At 42.3% G+C, this 10,082-nt stretch overlaps 2 protein-coding genes across 3 annotated transcripts; one reads left to right on the forward strand and one right to left on the reverse strand.

The window, feature by feature from the left end:
* Nucleotides 1-749: 749 nt before the first annotated feature.
* Nucleotides 750-3,665, reverse strand: phb (prohibitin). The gene is made up of 7 exons (XM_084038107.1): nucleotides 3,606-3,665; nucleotides 3,019-3,117; nucleotides 2,079-2,240; nucleotides 1,752-1,894; nucleotides 1,548-1,664; nucleotides 1,355-1,450; nucleotides 750-1,221 (listed from the first exon to the last, which is right to left on the reverse strand). Exons 2-7 carry the CDS (start codon nucleotides 3,101-3,103, stop codon nucleotides 1,009-1,011), a joined length of 816 nt encoding a protein of 271 aa, XP_083894233.1. The 5' UTR covers nucleotides 3,104-3,117; nucleotides 3,606-3,665; the 3' UTR covers nucleotides 750-1,008.
* A 783-nt stretch (nucleotides 3,666-4,448) lies between these two features.
* LOC311031681 (uncharacterized protein) lies at nucleotides 4,449-10,081 on the forward strand. Of its 2 annotated transcripts, none has more exons than XM_084038093.1 (6): nucleotides 4,449-4,523; nucleotides 5,422-5,605; nucleotides 5,975-6,078; nucleotides 6,179-8,926; nucleotides 9,196-9,404; nucleotides 9,499-10,081. In XM_084038093.1, the coding sequence occupies exons 2-6, from the start codon at nucleotides 5,422-5,424 to the stop codon at nucleotides 9,584-9,586; spliced, it is 3,333 nt and encodes a 1,110-aa protein (XP_083894219.1). In that variant the 5' UTR covers nucleotides 4,449-4,523; the 3' UTR covers nucleotides 9,587-10,081. The 2 variants fall into 2 exon arrangements, with proteins under 2 accessions (XP_083894219.1, XP_083894220.1); XM_084038094.1 differs by having other exon boundaries at nucleotides 4,451-4,523; nucleotides 5,419-5,605.
* The last annotated feature ends 1 nt before the right edge of the window (nucleotide 10,082 follows it).

A 10,082-nucleotide genomic window follows, 5' to 3' on the forward strand; every position in this document is an offset into this window, starting at 1 on the left:
ATAGTTGTTAAAAAATAAAATAAAATCACTTAACCTAAACTTTGTTTTCGTCACCAAAGCTACAAATGTCATACAAAATATTCTATCAAAGAAGTAATAAAGAGCTTCTGCAGTTTTCTTTTTTTTGATGGGGATGCAATTATGAATTGGTAATAATCACTCATGATTATTATGATCATTACTCAATAGAGAATGATGTACATTCATCCCCGAGGCCTTGAACAATGAGTGACCACTGGGAGGTAGAAAGACAATTTTATTAAGTTGAGCCATTTCTGAAACATGGGGTGTACACGTTCTCCACGCAAACTAAACACACAGCGATAACTTTCAGGAATGGGCAGTCATTCTCTACTATCTGACAGGCACGTTTTAATTATTTGGGGGCAAGCAATATTATTCATGAAGAAATAATTTGCTAGAAAGCAGATATATTCCACATATTTTAATTGCAAATCAGAACAAAGAGAATTTTAGTCCAATGAATACACCATCTCTAGTCAAGTGAATCAAAGAGATCCTTTCAACACAGATCTGAAGATACGTGGTTACACAATTTGATGAAGGTTCCAGCACATACAACAGAGCAGTGGCATTTATCTTTCATGGTATATCATCGTATATTTCAAAGAGATCACAAACTGTTTTCCCTTGATGTTAAAATCCCCATGTTCCTTTCCACACATGCAGTCCACTGAAAAAAAATGTTGACAAATCTTTAGAGAATTAACTGCATTGTCATTTCCCCCCAAAGCAAATACTATACGTAGATTACCCTACACTTCCTGACATATGGGTGGACTTCATAAATGTATCCATCGCAGACCTCTCACTTTGTCTCCCACTATTCTGCCATAAGCAGAGCACAGTCCAGAGTTGGTTAGAGAAAGAGTGAGAGGAATGTGCGTGTGAAGTTGAGAGTCCTTTATTGAATCCTCCAACCACCCCTTCCATGGCCCTTGTAATGGCTGGTGACAGCAAGTGGGCTGGCTATATGGTGAGATATTATCACTGGGGCAACTGGAGCAATGTGCCCTGTCCTGATGGCAGGTAAGTGACATTGCGTGATCGGGAGAGCTGGAAAGCAATATCCTCGGCTGCTTCCAGCTTTCGTAGCTCTACCAGTCCATCACCAGCCTCCATCAGAGAGTTGGCGATGAGCAAGGCAGCCTGAGAATCTCCCTCTGCTGAGATGATGGCAGCTTGTTTCTGTTGCTCTGCCTAAAAGGATAAAACAATTTTGTGAGCTGCCTTAATTCATATTGACTGTAATTCAACCAGTCACCTTTTCCCCATAGACTGCATACACATTTCAGAATACAGAGATAGAATAGGGTGTGTTTAAAAACAATACCTTTTCTACAACAAAGCGGGCCCTTTCAGCCTCCTGCTGGGCCACTTGCTTCATCTCAACAGCCTCTGTGAATTCCTTGCCAAAGGTCAAGTGTGTCTGAAAGAACACAATGCAATTGTTCCCCCCCTCAAGTTAAAATCCAGCTGAAAAGATAACATTGACAATGTTGCAAAATTTGCCAGCAGTTTCATACCAGTGAAACGTCATCCAAGATAAGGCCGAAGGTGTTGGCTCGTTCTGTGAGGTCCTCACTGACCTGCCGAGACACAAGCTCTCTCTGGGTGATGAGCTCACCGGCATCAAACCGAGCCTGTGAAAAAAGAATTACACACAAGAGTCGGTTTATCAACTCGCTCATAACAAAAACTGTCTGTAACTATCTTTGACTGATACTCACCACTACAGCCTTCAAGACCTCTGTGGTGATGGATGGTAGCACCCTCTCATCATAGTCCTCACCAATACTGGTGAAGATGCGTGGAAGCTGTGTGGTCACCGGCCGGAAGAGGATACGCAATGTGATGTTGACATTCTGCAGATCTGTGGAGGGGTGGGTGATTAAAGTAACTCTTACTACACATATTAGCCTGTTATAGATGAAACACGTTCTATTCTTAGGTTATGTTTAGAGTTTGTGGACAAAGTGTTATACTGTATGTTGTTTGAGAGTGTTTCTGAACAAAAGTGAGGACAACATCAGTGTTTTAGGAGATGACTGATGTACCTTTGCTGCCTGTGATGACAGGCACGTTGCGTGGACGGGAACGACAATCAAAGACGATAGGCTTCTGAACCCATGGAATGAGGAAGTGGGTACCTTCACCAACAACAGCCTCTTGCACTCCTCTGAACCTGTCAAATATCACAGCCTGGTGGCCTGCATCAACTGTAGAAAGATGTATTGTTAGTCTCTCTGGCGTGCAGATTTGTAGGTGTGACAAGTTTAATTGATAAACTTTTTTCATCTAGAGCAATGTTTTTCTTAACCTCTGAAAGGCCTGATTGGATCATATCATACACATTACAGAGCTTATTGGGTTTATTACATACATATTTTAGGAAAAACATACATCAATCAATTGACAACACAAAGAACACAGTTCAGCAGTAAGAAACGCAATGAAAATACAATTATTACAATGGAAAGAAACACTGCAAATTGTGCTACGTCACAATTTAAGTATTCAGGGGTGAATATATGATTAAATAATATTATGCAATCAGAAATGTAAAGCCAAAATAAACAGTTGGCTATATTGCAAACATCACAGGCGAATGTCAATGACAAAGTATTTCTTCTTTTTTCTGGCATTTGCAATACATTTCTCAACGTTATGTATAGGCAATTTCCTAATTTGCATTATTTCCCTATGTGTTATCAAATTACTGAAGATGCAGTGCATCAGTGGGGATGCATTGGAATTAGTTTTACATCTTAAAAACAACTGTACTAACATTTGAATCACTCAATGGGTCCGTAGTGTTATTAAATACTTTATGATTGCTCAGAGATCTTGACTGAATGCTGCAGTATTCACATCAAGGGCATATGACTAGCATGTGGGGAATGGTTAAATAAATAAATAAAAAAACCCACGGTAAACTGTCCCACGTTGAAAATAATCAGTAATGTGTTGTTAGATGTCCAATTGACCAGCACTCACCATTGAAAAGGGCAGAGTTCACAACCCCTCCACCAATGGCGAGGGCCAGCCCCAACTTCCCAATAGACTCGAACAGCTTGGCCATGACAGCAATTCCAACTAGCAGCGGAAATAAGACAAGAGTTGATAAGATTAGTACACATCACCAACATCACCGTTTGTGGCCGTGTTCATAAAGCCAGTATAAAGCCCTTCAATGCAGTAATAGTTGGCCTTGGCCTGAGAGATGCCAAGGCTGTCAGTGTTAGCTAATTTAGCTCACTAGCTAGCGTTAGCTTGTCGACTGTGTACCGAGAGAGCTGGCACACCGACAAGACCAACTAAGGTATCTATCAGTTTACATCGTGTAAGACATTACCAATATATAATGTGAGATACGTAAATACAAACGTTGCAACAAAGCGTGTTTAAGAAAAGTCACGCCGGGTGAATGTGCGCACGTTATCTCTCGCTGATCATAATCATAAACACTATGATACAACGTCATGTATAGACTATAAATGAAACGTTGTAATAATCGCTATACAGACATAAGGCTTTACAATTACGTATAATCAGGGTCGCAACCATCAACACACTAAACTCACCTTAGTTTAGCTCAGATGTCTATGACCTCCACCAGACACGACGTACTACACATGAAATATCTGCTCTACAGCGCCTGCGCAAAGCATGTTGCAACGAAGCCTCTGATTGGACAGAAGGCTGCCCTCTTCTTCTCCGGCTTATTGTAAGTAGGCTTTTAAAGTAATGACGCATTACTGCCACCTATTGTTTTCTTTTAGGATGTGGACCGACCTCAGATGAGGTTCTTTAGATACAGAAATCTTAAAATCCCAGTGTGACTTTCAATTCAAGAGGATGCAAACGTTTTAGCGTTCCCACCTTGCTTCCCATATTTGCACAATATCATGTCTGTGATTATGTCTGTGACATATAAAATATTGGTCTTTGCAGTTTGTGTGATTTTTTTTAATCGAGGCCTACATCATACATACTGTGATTATATTTGTTGTTGTTTTATATTTCTTTGAAGTTAATAAGTTAATAAGACTGACTGCAAACATGTATTTATAAAGGTCAAGACGGCTAAAATCGGCTATTGTGAATTAGTTATTTTTACCCTTAACAAGCGGTTGACGATGGACAAATGTTACAAAAAATGTTACAAATGTAATCAAAATCCCACTTAAGTAAAAGTACAGAAGTACTCATAACATTGAAAGTAAAAGTATAACGTGAATTATTACGCATGAAATTATCAGACTGTTAATTCAGGTCGCTCTAAAAGATCACATCATACATCTGAGGGGTTCACGAGATGATCCAAAGGAAAGGAAACACAGTGCACTGTGAAATACAGACGGTCTTTAGACAGCACTTGGTCGCCCCCTCGAGTGAACACGACAGATCACACATTGGTTTAGTTTCACTTTTCCTCCATGGGTTGAAAAGTGTGACGGTCTTTGAACGACAGCGAGAAACCATCGCTAAACATTTGCAAGGTCAGTAATCGTTACGAATCTTAAATATATCAAAGATAATCCGTGACAGATTGTAAATGCGTCGGTTCCACACAGAAGACCCGTCGATCGTGCGATAAGGAAGATATGTCTGATTTCTTTTCCACTTCCTTGACTCTCAGCCCTGCGAATGTGGCGTCCCTGCTCACTTCAACATACGGTTTTGACAGCCTGTAGCCATAAACACTCCACATGTGGCTCTAATGTTGCTTTATGGCTGCAAGTTAGAGCAAAAATAGTTTAGAATCCAACATTTTATGATAGTAATTAACAATAAATAATATCTATTGTGTTTATATGTGCCAAGCAACATCTAGTTCATAGGCTATATATATATGCTCGTTTTTGGAGCAGATTATTCTTTGTCAATTAGTTGCCAACACGACAGCAGCCAACTGTAGGTGGAAACGGAGCGATAATAAAGTTATTTCACTTCATCTCTCGCAATCTGATATTTTACCATTTTCACATTTATATTCATATGGCTCGAGGGGATTTCTACTAAAAGGGGGCGAATTATGTTTTCGTTTGAAAATAACATTTGTGATAGGAATTTGCTCACAATTTCAATAACGGATCAATTGCGATGTCATTTGAAATGGACGTTTTTGAGTTACGTTGATGTAGTTTCCTAGTAACCCCCGATAGAGGGCGTTATATTATCAAATATATCCCCCTTTCCCTTTGCAAGGGTGGGGTCTTTGAATGGTTTAACATGAACAGCTCCATGAAGGGGTCTTGTGTGTTGGGGTTTTGTGATTATCCTGTTCAGCGCTCACCTTTTCTGCAGAATCATGATATTTTTGTGTTGCCGTCTTCCAGTCGCTCTTAGAATAGTTTTTCTTCATAGCAGTGATTTTGTTTTTTTGTTTCCCAGCAGATGGCAGAGTCAGGCAGGACTGTGACGGTGAGTGGTCTGCCCACAGACATCGAGGATGACAGGCTGAAAGACAAGCTGTTCATTCACTTCTTGAGAGCCAGGAATGGAGGAGGGGAAATAGACTCTGTCACTATCGTCAAGGCAACGCCCGTCTCTGCCCTCATCACCTTCGAAGACAGTGGAGGTCAGTAGGGTCAGCGTGTGTGCATGTCGGCGCATATGAAGTGTAGGGGAGGGGTCATTTTCAGACTTCTTGATTCCATTACAGAGACACGTTGGTGGGAATATAATATTAACTATATTATCTCCATTGCTTGGGTCCCACAATACAATATCAAACGCTTCATTAACTTTCACTTTAAAGACTCAAAATGGAACTGCAGTAATTGGCAAAGGATTAGTAACGTATTTCACTCAGTCAGCTGTCACCAGTGATTCACACTAAACTGGAATGTTGACTTGCAATGTCAATGGAGTAGCCAATGTTAAAGCGCTTAGTCAGGATGCCTCACAACCTGAGATTGATTTCTGTCTGGTGACCCCTCTCACACAGTGGCACGCAGAGTTATTCAACACAGCCAGCACATTCTGGAAGTGGATGGGAAGAAATATAAAGTAATTGCCACTGAGCACCATGAAAGCCTGGACCCAGACAAGGTAAACTTAAGCTAAATATTGGAATGTATGTCAGCAAATATAACATTCACAGTAAAACTCCATGGACACGTTTGTTGTCTCTCTTCTTCCATCATTATAGGTCATCTTAAGTTTATCAGCAATCGTCGACCATAGCCAGCTTCCTGGGGGAATAACGGCAGTGACAAGCCTTCATAAGAGTCACCCTGATATCCAGATAAACTATGATGCTACTGAGGAAATATGTACACTGAATGGCCCCTATTCCAAAGTCCAGGCTGCTTTGGCACAACTATTTGGCAATCCTGAATGCCCACAATCAGCAGAAAACAAAGACTCATGTCAACCTGCCACCAGTGGCTCCGGGTCCGTTCAGATAAAGCAGAAGTGTAGTGAGGAAAAGAGCCGGAAATCGCAAAGAGAGCAACAAGAGAAAGTTCACATTGGCAGGCCTTCTGATGAGTACAACTCCAGCTCCCAAAGAGACCTGACACCTGGTGGTTATGGGTTGGAACATACTGGCCAGACAGAAGGTGCAGCTCTGTGGCCTCCTGGGCATCCTACCACAGCAGAGGAGGATTTCTCACTAATTGTAGATGCAGACATGTTCCAGTATCTCCAAAAACACTGCCGGAAGGAATACCAGCATATCCTTAGTCAGTATGGCGTTGATGTGGTGGATATGACGAATCAGGGGTTGACCACTCTGTTTTTGCAGGATGCAACAGGAGCGGGGGAGGGTGGTCGAGATCAGGAGTACCTTAAGTTGGCAAGAAAGGCAATAAGTCGGCTTTACCAGGAGAACGAGAACAAGATCCGTCGAGACCAGTTCCCTAAGAGCATCCTGTCCCTCAGGGGGGGACAACAAAGGGTGATGGAGACTTTAAGTGTCAGATTTCCTAAGCTTCTTCTGAATGAAGATGACCTCAATATTTACATTATTGGGAGCAGTTTTGACGTGTCTGAAGCTAAGCAGTTTCTTCTCCTGGACCCCAGTGAACTGGGGGGTAAAAAAGACGATGTAGCCAGTCTGATTAGATATCCATATATTTCTGGTTCATCAACCCATGCCGATGAGCAGAGAGTCCCCCTCACCTTGTCCTCTACTGTTGATTCTCCGGAGGACAAGATAGAACAGCTGCTGAGGTCAGAGGAGGATGAGAGGAGAGCTGAAGGGGCCAGAAAGTATAAACTGGCTGCTCGGTTTAAGGATTCAGGGCTTGCTGCATTAGGGAGTCGACCAACTGACTTCACCTTACGAGGACCTTCATCTCCCAGTCGACAAACACACCTTACGTTAGTGCATGATGTACTGACTGAAACAGCAGGGTTTGCTGGTGAAAGTGCCTCCAGACCATCAGTCCAAAAGACTGGAGGGGACATCTTGCGTAAGAGTGGAGATGCTTTGCCTTCGACTGCTTCTATGCAGAATAAAACCTCTTCGAAAGCACGTCCAATTGATACTCGACCCAAGAGTACAACATCCCCCCTTAGCACAACTCAGTCCAGCTTGTCAGGGAATAATCTATTTCCACCTGCAGAGTCTGGATCCACCTTGAAGCGAGCCAGTAGTTTTTCAGGAACACCTCTGCAGAAGGCCCAAGTTATGAGTCAGAAGAGTCAAGACAACTCTGGTAAGTCCACAGTCAGATCCAGGGGCAGGTCCTCTAGCTTCAGTAACCAAACTGGGAGGGACAAAAGGGAAGTCTATAATGCAGAGATTACAGCTACCATTATGATGTGGAACTACATAAAAGAAGCCTACCGCACCCGAGTGGAAGACCTGACATCTGATATACAGATGAAAGAGAGATGCTCAGAGGGTAGTGGTGATCTGATTGTCACCTTAAGAGGGGCAAACTCATCCAAAGTGAGTTCCTGTCAGCTGGGTTTGCAGAAGCTGGTAGATTTGGTTAGTGTAGACTTCATTCAGTACGAGCTGCGCTTGTCACAGCTGGGAATCGCCGACACAGAAGATGAAACCCTACAGGCCTGTTGTGCTGAGGTGCATAGCCGGTTCAAGAAGATTACTATGCAGATTTTAAAGAAGAGTTTGATTATTCTCGGCCCGGAAGAGTTGTGTTCTCAGGTAGGTGCTTCACTGCGGGAAGTATTTTCTGGAGATTTAGCTGAAAAACCTAAACAACACGACGTCTCAGGCCCTTCTACCTCCAAATGGAGTCCATCCACATTTTCCATGAATGAGGACCAAAATACTAGTCTGCACTCTTACAGTTATCCTCATGTGATGCCAGAGAGCCAGACAAACAAAGCAGGGACAGAAGGTAGCCTTGAAAGGAGAACAAACCAGAAAAGTGAGGCCGAGCTTGTGAATGGATCTGTTAGCCAGTCGTTAGTGAGGAAAGACCCCGTCATTAAAGAAAAAGTGAAAATTGCTGGTACAGTGGAGATGGATGGACAGAAGACTGAGTCATTTGCCAGCCACTCTAAAACAGGAAATGAATGTGCGAGGCATGTGGATGATGGCAACTCAACAACTGATAAAGACACAACCCTTCATAAGAAAGGGAGAACCATACATTGGACCCAAAAGGACAGTGTACAGCAAAGACAAACAGACATCCAGGACACCCCAGAGGAATCCAGATCAGGTCCGAGAGGCCAGGGGTGCATCTGTGTGTGTGGGGAGAGTGTGATGCCGACAATGAAAACAAAGTGTGGAACTACCATGTGCTCAAAGTGCCTGGACACTGTGCATGTCCACTGCAGAGTTTGTCATGAAACAGAGGTGACGACGCGCGGCATCCACGGCAAAATTACCTACGCTAAACTACACATCAGCGTGCCGGGTCACAAAAAAGACTCCGCGATCAAGATCACTTACTGCATTCCGGATGGTATCCAAATGGTGAGGGGCTTATTTTAAACACATTCTCACTGATAACTGTTGTATCTTTCATTTTGTAAATGAAAAACTGTAATCTAATGTTTTACTGTATTATTCTGTGTAAAGCCTATAATACAGACAAGCATTTACACTGTGACATTGGGCATAGGTTACCATTCTGTTTCTTATGAATGGTGTGTGCTAAGGTATCACATAGAGCTTTGATAAGAAGACTGCTTTTATGCATGATAATATTTAGAGATTGTGATCTTTGCTTCCCGTCTCACCAGGAGGACCACCCTTCTCCAGGAGAACCCTTTCAAGGAGGGGTGTTTGAAGCCTTCCTACCCGACTGCCAGAGGGCCAGGAAGCTGCTGCCCAGGCTTGAAGAAGCATTCAGACAGGGACTCACCTTCACTGTGACAGGCAAAGACACAGGGGCCAGGGTCACCTGGGACTCCATCCCACACAAGACCACCCTATATGGAGGGAAATCAGGGTGAGTGAGGCCAGTGTGAATGTCTAATAGAGCTGTGTAGTTAAAGGTCACACTATGGATCGAAGCTGAAGAGGCTTCTTTTGGTCTCTTTCAGGAGCGGTTACCCAGATTCCCAGTACTTGACTCGCTTGTCGGAAGTCTTGACCTCCAACGGTATTGAGGAGCCACCAGCCACGTCTTAAGAATAAAATTATTCTTTGGAGGACCTATAAAGCTGTTTATCCATTATATTGTCATTGCTCTGTTATAAGAGCCATCTGCACTATATTTGAATGATAAGTATCAGCTTTTTATTTTAGATAAAAATGTTTTTTTTTATTCAGATAATAGCTATCGCTCTAATTGCACTTATTTGGGGATTTTTAATGTTATAACTTGCCCACCATTGCTTTCTTCAAAATAGATGATTTGAGTTGTAATTTTTTCAAACAACAAATGTGACCAACCACTGTTGTCTTGTGTTATTTCACGTAGCATTCCCAAGCTTGTTCCAGCTTTATTTTGTAAAGCATACTATTCTGTTAAGTGTGCACGGTACTGTATAGATATCCATTTTGTACCCTCCTGTGTAGATTTTGGGGTCATAACTGTAGAATATTGGGAAGTAAAATTATATTTGTAAACATCTTGCTTCTGTTCATTATGGGCACAGAAATAAAAAAAAGCACATCTCCTGAC

The sequence above is a fragment of the Eutrigla gurnardus genome, assembly GCF_963514095.1.
Source record: "Eutrigla gurnardus genome assembly, chromosome: 20".
NCBI lineage: Eukaryota > Metazoa > Chordata > Actinopteri > Perciformes > Triglidae > Eutrigla > Eutrigla gurnardus.

Coding starts and splice junctions, on each gene's coding strand:
- LOC311031681 (XM_084038093.1), top strand. CDS start 5,422: ATGGCAGAGTCAGGCAGGACTGTGACGGTGAGTGGTCTGCCCACAGAC. Junction 6,079..6,178: donor AAAGCCTGGACCCAGACAAG/GTAAACTTAAGC, acceptor CCATCATTATAG/GTCATCTTAAGTTTATCAGC. Junction 9,405..9,498: donor CTATATGGAGGGAAATCAGG/GTGAGTGAGGCC, acceptor GGTCTCTTTCAG/GAGCGGTTACCCAGATTCCC.
- phb (XM_084038107.1), bottom strand. CDS start 3,103: ATGGCCAAGCTGTTCGAGTCTATTGGGAAGTTGGGGCTGGCCCTCGCC. Junction 2,241..3,018: donor GAACTCTGCCCTTTTCAATG/GTGAGTGCTGGT, acceptor ATCTTTCTACAG/TTGATGCAGGCCACCAGGCT. Junction 1,451..1,547: donor TCTTGGATGACGTTTCACTG/GTATGAAACTGC, acceptor GTGTTCTTTCAG/ACACACTTGACCTTTGGCAA.